Source organism: Heterodontus francisci, chromosome 1, assembly GCF_036365525.1.
Source record: "Heterodontus francisci isolate sHetFra1 chromosome 1, sHetFra1.hap1, whole genome shotgun sequence".
Lineage (NCBI taxonomy): Eukaryota > Metazoa > Chordata > Chondrichthyes > Heterodontiformes > Heterodontidae > Heterodontus > Heterodontus francisci.
In genome coordinates, this window is record NC_090371.1 from 151,627,442 (window position 1) to 151,648,786 (window position 21,345).

Consider the following 21,345-nt stretch of genomic DNA (forward strand, 5'->3'; position numbering starts at 1 on the left):
AGTTATAGAGGCAACTATATCTATCTTCGAGGCAAAGTTGAACAAATGCCTTGGAGAAATATGTAATTAAATACAAATGCTGGTTCAGCCGAATGGCAGACTAGTTGGACCTCCGGGGGTAAAATTTTTGATTTTTTTTTTTGCCCTGAAAATACTGGGCAATTACCTACTGTCCAGTTGTGGTCGTGGCTATACTACCCTGGGCCTATGGCTGGATGGCTGAAGCTGCCCTGAGTCAGATGGTAGGCCTATTTAAAATGGTATTCAGAGGCCTATGGCTTACATAGGATTCCATTTGCCCATTTTGGAATACGTGCTATACATTTTCCAACGAGTATCAGCTGGAAGTCTGGCCGAAGCTAAGCTCCTCTATATTTTCATGTGGTTGGGAGGAGCAAGAGTGCTCGTCCACACTCCACAAAACCAACCTGGGCCACTGCCACTCCTAACACTCCTGCCCCCACCCTCCTCCAGACATCAGAGTGACCTGCTGCCGCCCAAAATGACCCCAAAATGAGTTTTCAACCACTTGTCCATGCTATCACTAAGACCACCTATTTCCACCTTCGTAACATCGCCCGACTCTGCCCCTGTCTCAGCTCTTCTGCTGAAATGCTCATCTGTGCCTTTGTTACCTCCAGACCTGGCTATTCTATTGCCCGCCTGGTCAGCGTCCCTGATTTCATCCTTCGTAAACTTGAAGTCATCCAAGACTCTGCTGCCTGTGTCCTAACTCGCACCAATTCCTGTAGACCCATCACCCCTGTGTTCACTGACTTACACTGGCTCCCGGTTAAGCAACAGCTCGATTATAAAATCCTCATCCTTATTTTCAAATCCCTCATTGCTTGGCACCTGCTTATCTTGGTAATCTCCTTATGCCCCACCACACTCTGAGATATCTGCACTCCTCTAATGCTGGCCTCTTGAGCATCCCTGATTTTAATCACTCCAACATTGCTGGCCGTGCCTTCAGCTGCCTCGACCCTAAGTTCTGGAATTCCCTCCCTCTCTACCTTGCTTTCCTCATTTAAGATTCTCCGTAAAACCTGTCTTTTTGATCAAGCTTTTGGTCATCTGCCCATATATCTCCTTGTGTAGCTTGGTGTCATATTTTGTTTTACAGTGCCTCTGTGAAGCACCTTGGGATGTTTTGTTATGTTCTAGTCACTATATAAATACAATTTGTTATCAGATAGAATAGTGGTCCCAACACTGATCCCTGGGAGACATCACTGCACACTTTCCTCCATTTTGAAAAACAACCATTCACCACCTCTCTCTGCTTTCTTTCCCTTAGCCAATTTTCTATTCACACTGCTACTGCCCGTTACTCCCATTAGCTTAAATTTTCCGAACATGTCTATTATGTGGTACTTTGTTGAACACCTTTTGAAAGTTCATATATACATCAACTGCACTGACTTCATTAATCCTCTCTGTTACTTCATCAGAGTTTTAGTCAAAGTTAGTCAAACCTGATTTAACAAATCTGTGCAACACTGAGTTGGGTGGGGAAGTGTTGGGGCTTCCTCATCTACTTTTGGAATATGTTTCACATTAACTCTTTATTTCATCGCTCCCTCGTGTTTTCACTGTTACTTAAATCGCTATTATAATTGTAAAGTTATTTTAAGAATTGGAAATTTGCCATTGGCTTCTCCCATTCCAACTTTGAGAAAAAGACTGGCTTTAAAAAGAAAAAGGAACTGTCAGTGAGTGAGAGAGAGACTTGGGGAGAAGGAGGAGAGAGAGAGACTTGGGGGCATGGAGAGAGGGGGCGAGAGCGATGGGGTGGGGAAGACCGGGGGGGGGTGTGGGGGAGAGGGAGAAGGGAGGGAGATAGGGGAGTGAAGAACGACGGGGTGGAGAGAGACAGGGAGACTGGGGGTGGAGAGAGAGGGGCGAGGGGGGAGAGACACAGAGAACAAAACGGTAAGGGAGGGGAAAGAGAGAGACAGATGGTGCGTCGCGGGACGAAGAGAGACACACAGGCGGGGTGGGTAGAGAGCAATTGTGAACACTCTTGTCAGATGAACGTCTATCCGGAATGCTCCGCATCACTACATGGTGTGCAGGCAGCCATTGACTACTTGTGCAAGCAAAAACAATGCCAGTGTTCAACTTAGTGACGAGAAAGTAAGATAATAAAATAGTCTTCTCATTTAAAGCCTGTTCACAAAAATGCACATTTTTTTGCTGTTGTGATTAATAGTAAAATAAATTTCTAATGCCTCTATCTTTCTGAAATTTGCTCACCAGCCCCCTATGTAGGACAAAAATTGTAATGTGGCCCCTCACACAAAAAGTTTGGATACCCTTTTAGTTTCAGACCTTCAGACCCAAAAGACCAGCTGTAAAAAAATAAATTCGAACTGTCAGTTGTACTGACAGTTGCTGTGAATAAGAACTGCTGCTTCCGACCTTCAGGGCAGCTTCGTGGTTTTCCGACAGGCTTTTTAAAAAAAAACGGAACTGACAGTTCTGGTAAAATTTACTTCATTCTTCATAATTATATGATGTGGGTACTAACTTTATTAAATGTTGGAATGCTGAATCCACTGTCTTGGCAGTAATCAAAGATAAACAAAGCAAAAACTAATGTTTCTACTCATTTGAAGTGGCCTGAAAGCATTTGCATTCATTGCTGATCATTAACAGTACTATAATTACATGATTTCTTGTCAAAAAAAATTCAGACTTTTTTTTGTCTTTGGCCACTCACCCCTGAATACTGCACTCGTGGCACTTTATATATGTTTTTCTAATGCATATGTATTTGTTTTTCCTTTATCTTATCAGTTACAGTACCTCTGCAAAGATTTTCAGGTATGTCCAAATGTTGTGTGCCTTTGAAAATTAAAAATAGATTTAGCTGTTTACCTAGCCACTAATGTGTATTTTCTCTCTTTTTTTTTAGTGAAGAAAAGTCAGATGAAATCACAAAGCTTTTAGGTGATAAAAGGTATTTTATTTTCTCTCCCATTCTCAAAAAGAGATTCCTAATAATGTGTGTAGTTTGGCTGCTGAAAAGAATATGACCAGGCTGCTAATTTATTTCGTTTGATGTAGCATGTAACGACAACATTGCAATTTCAGAAATTATTCTCAAGCTGTGCATTTCCTTAATTTCCTAAATTAGCATTACTTATAGAGGCAAAGTCGCTCTTCACATTTTTTGTCCTTAAAGTGTGGTATCACCAGGATAACAAGCACTGCATACATTCTTTTTTTATTTGTTCTCAGAATGTGGGCAGTGCTGGCAAGATTTCACTTATTGTCTAAACCATTTGCTCATAGAAGGTAGCAAAGGGCCTTCTTGAACTGCTGTATTTCTAGTGCTTTGCTGCTTCCACAATGGTGTTATGTAGGAAATTCCAGAACACACACAACACAGCAACGATGAAGAAATGGTAGTGTATTTCCAAGTAAAGGTGATGTATTATGTGGAGCGGAACTTGGGATTGCTAGTGTTCTCCTGTCATTAAAATAAAAGCAAAATACTGCGGATGCTGGAAATCTGAAATAAAACCAGAACGTACCAGAAATACTCCGGTCTGGCAGCATCTGTGGAGAGAGAACCAGAGTTAACATTTCAGGTCTGTGACCTTTCATCAGAACTGGTGAAAGGTCACAGACCTGAAACGTTAAGCTCAATTTCTCTCTCCACAGACGCTGCCAGACCTGCTGAGTATTTCCAGCACTTTCTGGTTTTATTTCTCATGTCATTGCTGCTTTTCTCCTTCTTGGTGATTCCCCTCCAAGCCACACTCCATCCTGACTTAGAACTATATCGCATTTCCTTCAACTCCCTTCCTAACAACACTGTGGATGTACCTACACTACATGGACTGCAGTGGTTCAAAAAGACAGCCCACCACCACCTCCTTAAGGGCAATTAGTGATGGGAAACAAATGCTGGCCTTGCCAGGGATGCTCACATCCCATAAACAAATTAAACAAACAGGTATTGCAGGGGAAGGAGTTGGTGTTGAAGTAAATTACTGCTGTGCATTCTTTAGAAAGGACAGATTTTATTTGACACTTGCAAATTGGTCTAAAGGCATTGAGAGTCAACCACATAATGTGGAACTGGATCACATGTAGGCCGGACAAGCTAAGTGTGTCAAATTTCCTTCTCTGAAGAACGTTAGATAGTTGTTTATTTTTATGACATGCTCTCATTTTCTGGTGCTAACCAATATTTACCAAATTCTAGTGAATTTAGTTTTCCTAACTTGCCATGGTGGCGTGTTTTGAACTTGGGACATCTGGGTTGCTCGCCTGTATCGTAACCATTAGGCTACTGTACCCATCATAGCTTCCGGAACCTTAGTGCACTGGTGATGGGGTGGATATTAAGTCCAGTGACAGGGATGCCTCTCAGGTGAACTATTCTGTTTGGATAATGTTGACCTTTTTGAATGTTTCAAATAATCTTTCTTGCAAATGAATTTCTAGACCTATGTTTTAGAAACGACAAGGGAACATGCCATACTGCAATTTTTAATGAGTAGCGATCAAGAATTAGTTAACAATCTGACAGTAAGAGAACATATTGCAAACAAGGACTATAATATGGTTGAATTTGAAAGGGAGGGGAAGGGGGAGCGGCAAACCAATGTTTAAAACTTAAGACAAATTTTGAAGGGGTGAGGCATGAATTGACCACAGTAACTTGGGTTGAATGGTTAAGAGTGGGAGCTATTTTAAAAAAAATAAAAATTGTTTGGTAGAATGAAATCCAGTACACTAAAAGGCAAAAGCTGCACTTGTGTAGTTCAGCAGTCATGGTAACAAATGAAGTAAGATACAGTATCAAGCTAAAGGAAAAGCTTACACAAATGGAAGGTGAGTCGAAAGCCAATGGACTGGAGGAACTATAAGAAGTAACAGAGTGATACAAAGAGAGTTCCAAGAGGTGCACAAATGGAAATAAAACTTGTGGAAGTATATCAAAGCTAACAGTAGAAGATCTTATCAATATATTGAGAGATAGAGAATGGTAAGGGGAATGTAAGCCTACTAAAGACAGACACAGATAAAACAATGGACAAGAAGAAAATGGCAAACTTGTTAAATGAATACTCTGTATCCATCTTCAGAGGATCAAATACTAACAGTAAAAGGGAAACTAAAAATAATTCAAGGAAGAACTTACTGATTTTATAAGTAAAAAGAGAAAATAATGGAACTTAAGGTAGGCAAGCTTCCAGAACCTGGTGGTTTCTGCCCCAGGGTGTTAAAAGAAATAGATCAGGAAATTTCAGCTGCATTAGCCATAATTTTCTAAAGCTGTCGTAATTCTCAAATTGTGCTGTTGAATTGGATAATTGCAAATGTCACTCCATTATTTAAGAAGGGAGGGAGAGAGAAACCAAGTAACTGCAGAACTTTCAGTCTAATCAATTGTGGGAAAATTACTAGAATCTGTCATGATGGATAGTGGGACTTAGCACCTGGACATTTGAGCAGGAAGCTATGAAGCGGCATGGACAGATTGGGTGGACAAAACGGCGGCAAATGGAGGTTAATGTGGGGAAAAAAGACAAATCGAAGTATTTTCTTAATGTTGAGAAATTGGGAACAGTAGAGGATGTCCAAGTATGCAGATCACAAAAAGCTAATGAATGGGTACAAATAGTAATCAAAAGGGCTAATGTAATATTGACCTTTAACTCAAGGAGCTTGGAATGCAAAAGGGAGAAAGTAATTCTTCAGTTGTGTAGAGCCTTGTACAGACCTTCCGATTCACCAGAATGATATTGGGACTTCAAGGTTTAAATTGTGAGGACAGATTGCATAAACCTGGTTTATAATCCCTTGAGTATAAAACATTGTGGAGTGATCTAACAGGTGTTTAAAATGCCAAAAGGATTTAATAGGGTAGATACAGAACTAATTGTTTCTATAGTGGGGGAATCCAGAACAAGGGATCACAATTTTAAAATTAGATGTAGAAAATTCTGGTGTGAAATCAGGAAGCACTTTTGCCCACAAAGGGATAGAGTCATAGAGTCGTACAGCATAGAAACAGGCCCTTCGGCCCACTGCGTCCATGCCGACCATAATGCCTAATCCCACCTGCCTGCATTAATTCCATATCCCTCTATGCCTTGCTCATTCAAGTACTTGTCCAGATGCCTCTTAAATGTCGCTACTGTTCCTGCCTCCACCACCTCCTCAGGCAGCTCATTCCAGATACAATGTGGAAATCTGGTACTCTTTCCAATAATAGGCTGTTGATGATGGGCCAATTAAAATTTTCAATACTGAGATTGATAGAGTTTTGTTAGGTAAGGGTATCTAGAAGTATGGAACAAGGTGGATAAATGGAATTAGAATCATAAGAGGTACTGGTCAGGCATGAGCTGATTGAATAGGGTTTGTCCCTTGCTTTTTGTAGTGTACATTAATGATTTAGATGTGAATACAGGAGGTATTTTCACATTCACCAGGAAGTTGCCTGGGCTGGAGCATTTCAGCTATGAAGAGAGACTGAAAAGGCGAGGGTTGTTTTCCTTAGAGCAGAGAAGGCTGAGGCAGGACATGATTGAGGTATACAAAATTATGAGGGACATTGATAGGTTAGATAGGAAGAAACTGTTTCCCTTAGCAGAGGTGTCAATAATTGGGGTCATAGATTTAAGGTAAGGGGTAGGAGGTTTAGAGGGGATTTGAAGAGGGATTTTTTTCACCCAGAGGGTGGTTGGAAACTGGAACGCACTGCCTGAAGAGGTGGTGGAGGCAGAAACCCTCAGAACATTTAATAAGTATTTAAATGAGCACTCGAAATGCCGTGGCATACAAGGCTACGGGCCAAGTGCTGGAAAATGGGATTAGAATAGTTAGGTGCTTGATGGCCGGCACAGACACGATGGGCCGAAGGGCCTGTTTCTGTGCTCTATAACTGACTATTATAATGGGAACAGCGACACGAGGCTGAATGGCCTACTTCTGGTCCTATGACTGCTTCTGCAATGGATCTTAGAATGCCACAAATGTGAACAGAATTCTTCTCTGATACTGGGTGCCAGGACATGCTGGAATGCAAATTACAATTTAGATAACAGCACTGGTGCATTTTCAATCCATTCTTTGTAATACTCAACATTGCCGGTGCCAAGTACACCAGTAATTCACTGACTCAAATTTGCGTGCCTTTCTTCTCCTAGAAAAATTTCGTCCTACATCACATTTTGTCCTTGCTTCATAGTGGGATATTTTTCACACTATGGTAAAGAAAATAAGAACTGAGCAGAACTTGACCCAGCATTTTTGAGATGATAAGTCTCCAGTGCAAATATTTTTTTAAATTGGAGTTTAGCTTTATATATAGATAAGGGCCAGTGCAGTGAGCTAAATCCATGAAAAACGAGTATGAAGTCGTAAAGCTTTTCAGTAAAGAATTCCTCACTGAACACTATATTATGAGATTCTATGTTCCTGTTTTTTTTTCTGAAATTTTCCACTAAGGATACATTCGCCTTTTAGTTATGCCAATGGTGCAAAATGGGGCTGGATTCTATGAGCCCGCCGCTGATCTCAGCGGTGAGCTCAAAAGATGGCGGCCCACCCGTAAGCCAAAGAGCCACCATGACCTTAAACGCGATGGTTCATTTAAATAGTCGGGACGGCCCACCCCCCGCCACAATCTGATGGAGGGGCGGGCTGTCTGTCCCCGGCAGTGGCATCAGCTGCCTGTGTGCAGGCACTGATGCCATTTTTAAAGGGCAGCCAACCCTGCCAGTTTATTTAAATATTTTTTCAAATAGACACCAAAATTAAATAAGTACATTTCTTTTGCCCCCTTCCCACTCCTCAATAATAATTACGATAACTATTTGGTCTCCCCCACCCCCCCCCCCCAAAAAAACCTAGCTTTTACACCTGACTTTCTCTGAATTGCTGAGTATTTCCAGCATTTTCTAATTTTACTGTTATTTAACTGGACCAATGTCTGACACAGAAATATTGTCCAGAATACAGAATTGTAACTGAACAACCTTGTATCATTTCAGATTAGCAGAATTTATCTTTGGAGACTTTTTGATATTGTTTTATTGGCAAATGTTTGTTCCTGCCACACATGATTAGAAAGATTTAACTTGCTTATTGTAAATGATGAATAGTACCCTCCGAATTCGAATTTAAATGTTCTGTTCTTTTTCTGCCAGGCTAAATACCCTTGTTCTTGGAGGAGATTCTGGATTCATTGAATTATATGCATATGGAATGTACAAGATTGCAACAGTAACACAGGTATGGCGGCTTTTGCATAGACTTTATTGTGAAAATTGTAGAGTCAAGTATCTTTGCATTGTACCTCACCAGACAAAATTTGTATGTTCAGTTTATTTCCATGGCCTCAAGGTTCTTTTTACAGGGTTTAGTGCTTGGAATTGTCGGCTGCAGGTTTAAACACCATAGGTCTTTTTAGTAGTCAGAAAGTCTCCTGCTCTGATCCCTGTTCTAATGTCTTTGTATAGGGGAAAAAAATTACTTTCGTCTTGGTCATGTCAGTTGATTGCCTGCTCCTCCCCTATCTTTGTGCAGTGTCAAAGACCAATTTCTTCTTGGTTTTCCTCAAAATATACACTCCACTTGGAATACAAGAGAAGAATGAGGGGAAAGGGCAAGACCCCTCATCCCCTCCCACATATTATTAAAATAGCCAACCTTAGTCTGTACTTAGTGAGTCTCTGCTCTTTTTTCCTGTGTTCTTCACCTAGCGAATAAACATTCCCCAAACACGAACGACAGGCAACAGCCATATGGAATCTGTTATTTTTACAAAGCTGTAACACTTGTGTTACTTAAAAGCAAAGTTTGTTATTAGTTTTGCAACTTACTTTCTTACAGTACTTGATTGATTTCTTTACATCTTCACTATTTGCTACTGTTTTCATTTGTGACGTTTTTGCATTTTTTACATTAATTTGAAAGCTCCTATTTTCATTTGTGACTTGTTACAAGCTCTTAATTTCAAGCTGCTGCAACACAATTCTGGACATGAGCATCTTACTGGGTATAGCTCCACATCTGCTGGGTTTGGAGAAGGATTGAAGGAAGCATAAGAGAAAGGTGTGTTTACATCCTGAGGGGGTCTTGCTGCATGCATCCTTATCCAACTACCCACGCCTACAGACCAAATCACATCTACCTGGATGTATCTGAGGAGATCTGCCTTTGCTGCTTGTGATTCACTAGAGAGGCAATCACAGAAATATACTGGCTCAGATTTCCGGTCAACCACAAAGGAACAGCACTCGCTGTTCATTATTCTTACAGTTGCCCAAGGACTTTATATGGGCTTTTACATGGCAACTTACGATTGTTGTGGCATGTGTGTTTTACTGTATATGTGAGACACTGGATGTTACTGTGTGATTTACTCCATAATAATGGTAAGCACTGATAAGAGTATTTATTACTACAAAATCCAGGCCACTGTGACCTAGGCTGAGGTGTTCCAGCTCTTGCCAATGGCTGTTTAGGTGACTGCTGCCTTGAATGTTTACACAACTGATTCTGTTCAAAGAATAGCAGGGGCTATTTCTCCAGGTTTGCAATTAGAAGGTTCACTGATGCATAAAGCATGTGACAGGTGCTTTGTTTGGCAGCGCTACTTCCTCTACTCCTTTTCCAATGGGAAGCAGCTAGCAGGGCAACAGAGCCCTGGTCTTGTGTAACCAGTTCCCCAAAGCACGGGGTATTACTGATGGCACACATGCCTCTGTACAATCCCCAAACCCCACAGATTTCATGAACCGAGAGTAATTCCATCAATTACTGTGCAGCTAGTCTATTTATAAGCACATAATTATGCATGCCATTGTTTGTTAAAACAGCAGCAGTCTCAATGCCCTTATTGTTTTCTAAAATCCACAGCACTGCCATTATTTAACTAGGCAAAAACATTGATTGGATTGCTCCTTGGACAGCAAGGATATCACCCAGCCTTGGCTCATGATTTCCTTGGGAGTTGCGTATTGCTGACAATAGAGACATTTTATCGAAGCTTTTCGTGTTGCACTCATCAGGACAATTCACAAGAATACCAATGTAAGGGAAGGAACAAATTTATACTTGATGAGAAGAGAGTACTGATGGGTTGGCAAGTTGGGCTATGATTGGTAGAGGCGTTGCCATTGTTACAACTGGATGAGGAAAGGGTCTCAGTCTCCCCTCTTGCCCTTTTCCTGGTTTGTCCATAACAGGGTTTATCTTTTAAAACACAGTGATTTTAGCTTACTCCCTCAGTGAGCTCTGGCTCACTGCACTCAAATTGTAATTGTAAATGAACCAATCAGACAGGTTTTCTTAGGCTTAAACAAGAAAGATGCAAGTTTATTAGCCTTATCACTTGGTTAAAACTACTAAAATATGTGACGCAACCACGCTAGCGTGTATACAAGAGAAACACACACACAAATAGATACAGAGGGGGAGAAAGAATTGGGGGGGGTGCGGGGAGGGTGGTGGCGGTTGAAGTAGAGTTGGCAACAAATGGAATATAGTTACTGTATTTTATCTTTGTTATAAAGTCCTTGGTTGAAGTTGAGGTCTTGGAGTTCTCGCTGGGGCCCAGTGCACAATTTCAAGCTTGCTTCTCTGGTACCAGAAGGCTGAAGAGGTGCTCTGTCTTGAGGCTTAAGCTGCTACTGTGGGTCCCTGGGACTTTGCTTGAGAGAGAGACACAGAGAGAGCGGAGACCTTCCTCCTTGGTTCTCAACTTTCAGTCTGTTACCTTTCTATGAGGCACAATTCAAACAGTCCCCAGTCTGGCCAGCAGGTAAATCATCTCTTTGTTTGAAACAGCATTTTCTGGGAGGGTTGTTGATTTCAAAACTACCCAGACACACTCAGTAGGGTGTGGAGTTCTGGCTCTTATCCAGATAAAGAATGTGGATTATGATGACCCAGACCTATCTTGTTAATCGAATCAGTGAGCATTTCCATTGTCCCTGTGTTCAACTGTCTCTCAGAATGCAAATGTGCAACTATGTTTTCAGCTGGTTAACTCTGTTGGTTTTCTTAAACAAGGTATGTGCAATGTACAGTAAAAAAGGTTCTAGAAGTGTCCTATGTGACAACATTAATATGTGTCCATTTGGCAGGTGTGATTTCCGTCCCACCATGGAGAATGCACCAGTTTATGGTGACTGACCATTAACTGCCAAGCTTTGTTTGAATTTTAAACCAGGCAGCTTGATTCTGATTGGTCAAGGCATTACCCTGAAGAATGAACCAGTGATTGGCTGTCACTCAATCAGCCCATGCTTGCAAAACTCAAAACACAGTGTCCAAAATTAGATGTGTTTCCACGATTGGACAACATTTGCTAAATAACCTTCAGTGTGCTAAGAATTATGCTGACAACCAATTTAGGATGGTCAGTCGGGCTCGCAGTGTGACGCATTTGTGCGTCCTGGAAGCTACATATATTAATACACAGGGCCCTGTTCTTTGCAGACAGAAAGAACATGTACACACATTGCGCATGTTTCAGCTAAACAAAATAAGTGACAGCCATTCACTGGTTCATTCCTCACGGCAATGCCTTGACCAATCAGAGTCCAGCTTCCTGGTTTAAGTTTCAAACAAAATTTGTCAGTTAATTGTCAGTCACCATATACTGGTGCATTCTCCATGGCAACACTTCTACCAATCAGAGTCCACTTGCCAACCAGTCAGCACTCTCTTCTCATACCGTATAAATTTGTTGTTTCCCTTACATTGGTCTTGCGAGTGGTCCTGATGAGTGCAAAATGAAAAGCTTCGACAAAATGTCTCTATTTTCAGTAATACTCAAGTTCTGGAGACTGTTGTGATAATGGTACGAGATCAATATAATGAAGCACACACAGCCACCAGAATCATAGTGAAGCATATTGTTGGAGTGTTGAAACAAAGCTTCAGCTGCTTGGACAGATCATTAGTAACAACTGCTTGGATTTAAATAGTACCGTTAACATAGAAAACCATCCCAAAGCATTTCACAGAGGTGTAATTGGGCAAAAATGGATGCTGAGCCAAAGCAACACTTGACAAACTTGCTGCACTACAGTTTGGCAAAAAGTATCTAGCATCACCATCAACTATATGCAGTGAGGCATAAGCAGCACAGAGTGGGCAGATAAGGACAACCAACCACAACCTGGAAATGGCGCCATGAATCTGCCTGCAGTCTACTAGACTTTTGGATCCCACCTTCTCGTAAGTATCCAATCCACTCAAAACATCAACAACGTCTCTCTGGCAAACTTCATCCTCACCTACGTTACCAATTGCTACATTTCAACTGCTATGGATTCAATTCCTTCTGAACGATGAACATTGTCCAACATTATACCAAGAACACTCTGGCTATCAGAGGAGGGTATAAAGCGAATAGTATAATTGTGTTCAAGAGGCAACAAATAGTTTATTGGCAAAGGAAATGGATTGAGGGCTCTGGTGAGGATATAGGTTGTGGAATTCAGATTCATCAAAAATGGCCTGTTCCACTTGCTAAAAATTCTTTTGTTTTCCATTTTTTTGGGAGAACAGTTTCTGTCTTTTATTTAGAAGATGAATAGTGAAACATGGATCAATGTTATACTAAAAATGATTTTCTCCTGCAGATTGCTGGTCGTTGTCTGGATCTTTGCTTGTCCAGTGACCTGAAAGCGTTGTCTGTAATCACAGAAGTTCAACTATCCAAGGAACCGGAGCCAATTATCTGTTACTTTCAGGTAGGATTTCCTGACCTTTGCCCAGAAATGTATATATAATATCTAATCTACTTGGTATAGGCTTGTATGTTTCATAAAACAAATATCTTCAAATAACAATGTCCTTGTAGCTACGCAAATGATCTGAAAATTCCCATTGAACTTGCAATAGAAAACTATTATGGTTGATTACGATATCAAATTCAATGAGCTACTAGTTTGTATTAAGTTATACCTATTTGTTGAAGCATCAATTACAGGCATTGTGTAGAATTCCAAAGGCTACTTGAACAAAAGTTTTAATTTTGTAACAATGTTGACTTTTCTCTGATCTTATCATTTGTTTATATAGTTGGATACCACTTTGCTATCAGATTGTTTGCCTGAGGTAACTCGCATGGCCCGGAAGTTCACTCACATTTCAACACTCCTCCAGGTACACATAAAGTTGCAAATCTGAAGTACTTGAGTCCACACCTTGAAGATTAATTATTCAGAGTATCGAACTTATCTGTCTATCCTTATAATTTTTTGTGCCTGATGCCATACATAGACTTTTTTAAAAATTGGCAACAATCTGTCATGTACATACAGAAGTTATTTTAGCTTAGCTTTCTGACTGGTTCACTAGACCAATTAAATATCCTAGAAGCAAAAAAAGTTCTGCCTGCTTTCAATTACTACCACACCTTGTGACTTAACTAAGTACAATCACCTACCAAACATCAAAAAACAAAGTTGTAATCTCTTTCACACCTCTAGCACACAAGATCCTACAGCTTCAAACTTACTTGCCAGGCCTTCTTTCCTTCAGGAGGAGGGACCAAACAGTATCTGCCTGGCAGAGAATTTGTTAATAGATTGGATATTATAATAATTGATCAACTGTTATTTAAAAAAAGTTAATCTTGGTCTTCACTGTATCAGTCTTTACTGTTAACTTCCTTGTTTTTTTTTAAACTGATAGTACCAAAAGCTATCTTTGGCCTGCATGTGTGAAGCCTGGGAAGATATTTTAATGCAAATGGACTTAAGACTAACAAAGTTTGTACAGGTCAGTACTGATGTAAATAATTCTATTTTAGCTGTGCAATGTACTAAATTTTATTTATTGCATGTTCTGTAGTTCCTACAGTGTAAATCGTGTTCTTAAAGAGCTTTCAGATTTAAAGTGTAGTAATTAACTTGAGGACTAGCCTTACAGCTTTGCATCATACCCAGTTTTCAATGTACGCAGAAGTGCTCGCTTCTGTGTTGAGGCTAAAGGCCTGCTCAGGTCAGGGAAAAACAACCCGACCCGAACTTGACAGAACCACATCGGACCTGAGCCCGACCCGGCCCGATCCCAACCCAACCACCGGAATGTTCCCTTTACCTACCTTGTGACTCTGAATCTGCTGGAAGCTGCAGCATGAGAATGATGACATCATAGAAACGCTTATTCGCTCACTGCTCAGACTCAGAGTTTCCCTCCTTGACGTCCCAGACTCCCAGCTCAGGTAGGTTTTTAACTTTTAACACTTACCAGCAGAGCAAAATGCAATTCTTACTTTGTGTGTCCGACTCGAGCCCGAAAGCCGGAACTGGAAGAGCAACATGACCCGACCTGAACCCGACACACGTCATCGGGTCCCGTCGGGCTCGGGTCGGGTAGCAGGCCTCTAGTTGAGACTGCCCTCTTCTTTGCCATAACACTTCACATTTCTGATGTATAGGCACAGGATAAGACAGCAATTTTGATGCCGAGAGGGTACTTTTATGTTCTATTTTATAGATAATGACAGAGTATTTCCAAGGAAAATAATTTCATCAAATTGAGTTCAATTAGCACCAATTGTGAAATAAAGCATAATGGATCAGCAAGCCATTTCTGCGGCATTACTTATTTTACCAAATTTACATTCATCTAGATGGGACCTTATTCCTGAAGGGATGTTATTTTTAAATTCCTTCATTAGGATTACTTCCCTAAGGTTTTCAAAATCTTGCTCAACCTTTAGGGACCAATACGAACCATCAAATATCTTTTCCTTCTCTCTCGCGAATTCCATAAATGTCTGACCCTGTTTTTTTAAATTCCTGAATTTTTGCTAGTAAGCCTCTGGTAACAACTTATAAGCATTGAGAACTGCAGTTTTAACCACTTTCTAATCACTTGACTGTTCCTCCGAAAGTGTTGAATACACCTCTAATGCTTTTTCCACAAGCACACTTTGCAATAAAACATTCCTACGGCCATTGCAACCTCATAGCAATTTTAGCAAAGGACACAAAAGTGCATTTCAACTCCTTCCTCATTGAATTTAGGTTCTAAGTCACTATTCCTTGCCAAATCAAAGCGAGGAGTTATATCAAATTCATCGTCAAGCCTTCCTGTCACTCCCTGTCTGTCCAGTTCAAATTTTCTGGCTTCTCTTCTTTTTATAACTCTCTTTTTCTTTCTCCTTGAATTCAAACTGTTTCAGTGCAAGTTGAAATTGTCTTTCTTTTTCCTTTTCTTCCCTTTCCAGTTGCCTCATTTGTAACTGAATTCTAGTTAACTCAATATGAGAGCTACAGAATTACCCTTTTGCTCTTCAAGGTTAAAATGCTGAACCAACACTTCGATTTCTGTCTTTTTGGCTTTTGATTTTAAACTAACTCCCATATGTTCTGCTACAGCCAATAATGCATCCGCTGTAAACTGTCAGCTCTGGCGAACACTGGCAACTGACTCCCACGACTTGTGATCAGTGTCACAGGATTTCATGTCGCGTTTGCAGACGTCTTTAAAGCGGAGACATGGACGGCCGATGGGTCTGATACCAGTGGCGAGCTCGCTGTACAATGTGTCTTTGGGGATCCTGCCATCTTCCATGCGGCTCACGTGGCCAAGCCATCTCCAGCGCCGCTGACTCAGTAGTGTGTATAAGCTGGGGATGTTGGTCGCCTCGAGGACTTCTGTGTTGGAGATACGGTCCTGCCACCTGATGCCAAGTATTCTCCGGAGGCAGCGAAGATGGAATGAATTTGAGGTGTCGCTCTTGGCTGACATACGTTGTCCAGGCCTCGCTGCCATAGAGCAAGGTACTGAGGACACAGGCCTGATACACTCGGACTTTTGTATTCTGTGTCAGTGCGCCATTTTCCCACACTCTCTTGGCCAGTCTGGACATAGCAGTGGAAGCCTTTCCCATGCGCTTGTTGATTTCTGCATCTAGAGACAGGTTACTGGTGATAGTTGAGCCTAGGTAGGTGAACTCTTGAACCACTTCCAGAGCGTGATCGCCAATATTGATGGATGGAGCATTTCTGATGTCCTGCCCCATGATGTTCGTTTTCTTGCGGCTGATGGTTAGGCCAAATTCATTGTAGGCAGCCGCAAACCTGTCGATGAGACTCTGCAGGCACTCTTCAGTGTGTGATGTTAAAGCAGCATCGTCAGCAAAGAGGAGTTCCCTGATGAGGACTTTCCGTACTTTGGACTTCGCTCTTAGACGGGCAAGATTGAACAACCTGCCCCCTGATCTTGTGTGGAGGAAAATTCCTTCTTCCGAGGACTTGAACGCATGTGAAAGCAGTAGGGAGAAGAAAATCCCAAAAAGTGTGGGTGCGAGAACACAGCCCTGTTTCACGCCACTCAGGATAGGAAAGGGGTCTGATGAGGAGCCACCATGTTGAATTGTGCCTTTCATATTGTCATGGAATGAGGTGATGATACTTAGTAGCTTTGGTGGGCATCCAATCTTTTCAATTCCACTTTCCTGCCCACTTCCCATATCCCTTGATTCCCTGTGAGACCAAAAATCTATCTATCCCAGCCTTAAATGTATTCAACGATGGAACATCCATAACCCTCTAAGGTAGAGAATTGCAAAGATTCACAACCCTTTCAGTGTAATAATTTCTCCTCCTCTCAGTCTTGAATGATTGGCCCGTTATCCTGAGACTGTAGCTGAAATTTTACAGTAGGCGGATGGGAGCCAGCCACTGACTGAAAAGTCGGTGGCGATCCCTCTTCCGCCTCGTCTGGGGATCCGACCCGTATTTCGTGGGTCCCCAGGCTTCAATTGGTGTGAGGTGGGACTTCCACCCGCTTGAGGTTGGAAGTCCCGCCTAATTGAGTAGCCAGCCAATCAGCGGGCCGGCAGCTCTTAGTCCCAGAAGCGCCACTAGGAGTGGTGGCCACTGCTGGGACTGTAGCCCAGCATGAATAGAAGATGCTTGGGAGCCAGGAAGGCAGGTAGGTTTTGGTTGCCTTCCTGGGGGTAATTGGTCAGCCACGGCGAGGCAAGGGTGGTAGACTGGGAGGGAAGGAGGGGCGGCCCTCCATCAGGCACAGGGTGCCAGAAAATGAGGGCAGTCCCCGGGACGTTCGAAAGCCGCTTGGTTTCGTTAGGTGGTTTCTCCCAGCTTCAGTACGCTCACTTGCCACGCTTAAAATCCGTGTGGAGGTGGGCGAAGGCTGTTAAGTGGCCACTTAAGGGTCTGGGGCAGGTGGGCCGTTTTTCACCGCCGCCCTGCGTAAAGTGAAAGCGGAGGCAGGAGTGGGTTGGGAAGGTCTCGCGGTGCCTCCCGCTCCGTTTGACGCCTACCTCCCCCCGCCACCATTCCACTCATCGGGGTGGCGTAAATTTCCAGCCTGTGTCCCAGTGTTCTACATTCCCTGACCAGCAGGAACAATCACTCCGCTTCTAACCTATTAGGCCCTTTCAGAATCTTGTCTCAATTAGATCGCCTCTCGTTCTTCTAAACTCCAGAGAATATCGGCCCAATTTACTCAGCCTCTCATCATAGGACAACCCCCTCATCTCAGGGACCAATTTAGTAAATCTTCACTGCACTGCCGTACGGTATATATTTTCTGAAATGTGGAGACCAAAACTGCACACACTATTCTAGGTGCCATCTCACCAAAGCCCTGTACAATTTTAGTAAGACTTCTTTATTCCCGTACTCTAATCCCCTTGCGATAAAGGCCAACATGCCATTTGCCTTCCTAATAGTCTGCTGCACCTGCATGTTAACTTTGTATGTTCCTTGTACGAGTACCCCCAAGTCTCTCTGAACATCAGCACTTAGCAGTTTCACACCTTTTAAAAAATATTCCGCTTTTCTATTTTTACGACCAAAATGAACAACTTCACACTTCCTTACATTATACTCCATTTGCCATCTTGTTGCCCACTCACTTAACCTGTCTATATTTCTTTGCAGCCTCTCTACCTCTTCCCGCAGTTTACTTTTCCACCGAGCTTTGTATGATCAGCTAACTTCAATACATTACTCTCTGTCTTTTCATCCCACTGTTCATTGCCTGCTAACTTGAAAATGCCCCATTTATGCCCACTCTCTGCTTCTTGTCTGTTAACCAATCGTCTATCCATGCTAATATATTACCCCCAACACTATGAGCCTTTATCTTGCCTATTAATCTTTTATGTGGCATCTTATCGAGTGCCTTTTGAAAATCCAAGTATATTACATCTGTTGGTTCCCCTTTATCCACTCTACTAGTTACATCCTTAAAAAACTCTAATAAATTTGTCAAACAGGATCTCCCTTTAGTAAAACCATGCTGACTTGTTTTAATCTTACTATGCTTTTCCAAGTGCAATGTTAAGACTTCTTTAATAATAGTTTCCAGCATCTTCTCAACGACCGATGTTAGACTAACTAGCCTGTAGTTTCCTGTTTTCTCTCTACCTCCTTTCTTGAAAAGCGGCATAACATTTGTCAACTTCCAATCTGATGGGACCATTCCTGAATCTAAGGAATTCTGGAAAATCATAGCTGGCGCACCCACTATCTCTGCAGCTATCTCTTTTAGAACCCTAGGATGTAGGCCATCTGGTCCCGGGGACTTGTCAGATTTTAGCCCCTCAAGTTTCTCTGATAATTTTTCTCTGCTGATATCAATATCCTTAATTTCCTCACTCTTTTTATCCCCTAGGTTACTGCCTATTTCTGGTGTGAACTTGTGTCTCCTACTGTGAAGACAGATACAAAATATTTGTTCAATGCCTCTGCCATTTCCTCATTCCCCATGATGATTTCTGCTGTCTCTGCCTCTAACGAACCAACGTCTACTTTAGCTACTCTCTTCCTTTATATGTACTTATAATCTGTTATATGCTCTTACAATCTGTTTTTGTATTGCTGGCTAGTTTACTCTCATTATGTTTTTCCCTTTTTATAAACATTGAACAAAATTTCACAATTACTTTTGCATTTAAAACTGGAAAATTCAGGTGAACCTGTTTTCAGCCTCTGAATTTGTATCCCGGACCTGAGCCCCCAATTTGATAGAACCTCAGAGAGACTGTTAACATGAAAAATACGAGATATGAGCTCCCAGACCAATTTAACGAATTACACGGCAAGATTTCACGGTTTAAGACTTATTAGAACAACTCAAATCAAAGAGATCTCCAGTTACCTAAACAGTACTTTGTAAGTAGCTGACACACCCAAATTACAAATAAATGTATTTTCTTAGCTTATTTAAACACCTGAAAACCTCACATCATACGTAAATGTTACACGGTTCTTTTTTGATGACAGAATCCTTTGTGGTTAGAAGTCCCAAACTCCTCCCAGTTGCAATGGGTTGGATCTTCCGGACTTCTCACAATCAATATTAATTTCTCACATTTCTCCGAGCACTTCCGGCCTGGACATCGGTGAATAATGTGATTTCCCATGATCCTGTGGGTCCTTTACTCCTCTGCCTGCTTCGACACTCAAAACAGGTTCAAGTCTTCACAACCTTTCTTTTTAGATTTTTTTTAGAATATTACAGCGCAGTACAGGCCCTTCGGCCCTCAATGTTGTGCCGATCATCTGACCTACACTATTCCATTTACATCCATATGTCTATCCAATGACCACTTAAATGCCCTTAAAGTTGGCGAGTCTACTACTGTTGCAGGCAGGGCGTTCCACGCCCCTACTACTCTCTGCGTAAAGAAACTACCTCTGACATCTGTCCTATATCTTTCACCCCTCAACTTAAAGCTATGTCCCCTCGTGTTTGCCATCCTCATCCGAGGAAAAAGACTCTCACTATCCACCCTATCTAACCCTCTGATTATCTTGTATGTCTCTATTAAGTCACCTCTCCTCCTCCTTCTCTCTAACGAAAACAACCCCAAGTCCCTCAGCCTTTCCTCGTAAGACCTTCCTTCCATACCAGGCAACATCCTAGTAAATCTCCTCTGCACCCTTTCCAAAGCTTCCACATCCTTCCTATAATGCGGTGACCAGAACTGCACGCAATACTCAAGGTGCGGCCTCACCAGAGTTTTGTACAGCTGCATCATGACCTCGTGGCTCCGAAACTCGATCCCCCTACTAATAAAAGCTAACACACCATATGCCTTCTTAACAGCCCTATTAACCTGGGTAGCAACTTTCAGGGATTTATGTACCTGGATACCAAGATCTCTCTGCTCATCTACACTACCAAGAATCTTCCCATTAGCCCAGTACTCTGCATTGCTGTTACTCCTTCCAAAGTGAATCACCTCACACTTCTCCGCATTAAACTCCATTTGCCATCTCTCAGCCCAGCTCTGCAGCCTATCTATGTCCCTCTGTACCCTACAACACCCTTCGACACTATCCACAACTCCACCGACCTTCGTGTCATCCGCAAATTTACTAACCCACCCTTCTACACCTTCATCCAGGTCGTTTATAAAAATGACAAACAGCAGTGGCCCCAAAACAGAACCTTGCGGTACACCACTAGTAACTAAACTCCAGGATGAACATTTGCCATCAACCACCACCCTCTGTCTTCTTTCAGCTAGCCAATTTCTGATCCAAAGCTCTAAATCACCTTCAACCCCATACTTCCGTATTTTCTGCAATAGCCTACCGTGGGGAACCTTATCAAACGCCTTACTGAAATCCATATACACCACATCCACGGCTTTACCCTCATCCACCTGTTTGGTCACCTTCTCGAAAAACTCAATAAGGTTTGTGAGGCACGACCTACCTTTCACAAAACCGTGCTGACTATCGCAAATGAACTTATTCTTTTCAAGATGATTATAAATCCTGTCTATTATAACCTTTTCCAACATTTTACCCACAACCGAAGTAAGGCTCACAGGTCTATAATTACCAGGGCTGTCTCTACTCCCCTTCTTGAACAAGGGGACAACATTTGCTATCCTCCAGTCCTCCGGCACTACTCCTGTCGACAATGACGACATAAAGATCAACAACAACGGCTCTGCAATCTCCTCCCTGGCTTCCCAGAGAATCCTAGGATAAATCCCATCTGGCCCAGGGGACTTATCTATTTTCACTCTTTCCAAAATTGCTAACACCTCCTCCTTGTGAATCTCAATCCCATCTAGCCTAGTAGGCTGTATCTCAGTAATCTCCTCGACAACATTTTCTTTCTCTACTGTAAATACTGACGAAAAATATTCATTTAACGCTTCCCCTATCTCCTCTGATTCCGCACACAACTTCCCACTACTATCCTTGATTGGCCCTGTTCTAACTCTTATCATTCGTTTATTCCTGATATACCTATAGAAAGCCTTAGGGTTTTCTTTGATTCTATCCGCCAATGACTTCTCGTGTCCTCTCCTTGCTCTTCTTAGCCCTCCCTTTAGATCCTTCCTGGCTA

The 21,345-nt window shown here is 42.0% G+C and overlaps 1 protein-coding gene across 1 annotated transcript in view; it reads left to right on the plus strand.

Annotated features, from left to right (window-relative positions):
• anapc4 (anaphase promoting complex subunit 4) overlaps nt 1-21,345 on the plus strand; it is a 148,659-nt gene that overhangs the window by 44,723 nt on the left and 82,591 nt on the right. Inside the window, exons 6-11 of the mRNA XM_068037245.1 lie at nt 2,803-2,829; nt 2,921-2,965; nt 8,178-8,262; nt 12,627-12,737; nt 13,069-13,152; nt 13,684-13,770. Of these exons, the coding sequence (XP_067893346.1) occupies nt 2,803-2,829; nt 2,921-2,965; nt 8,178-8,262; nt 12,627-12,737; nt 13,069-13,152; nt 13,684-13,770 (439 nt within the window). The remainder of the gene's footprint in view (nt 1-2,802; nt 2,830-2,920; nt 2,966-8,177; nt 8,263-12,626; nt 12,738-13,068; nt 13,153-13,683; nt 13,771-21,345) is intronic.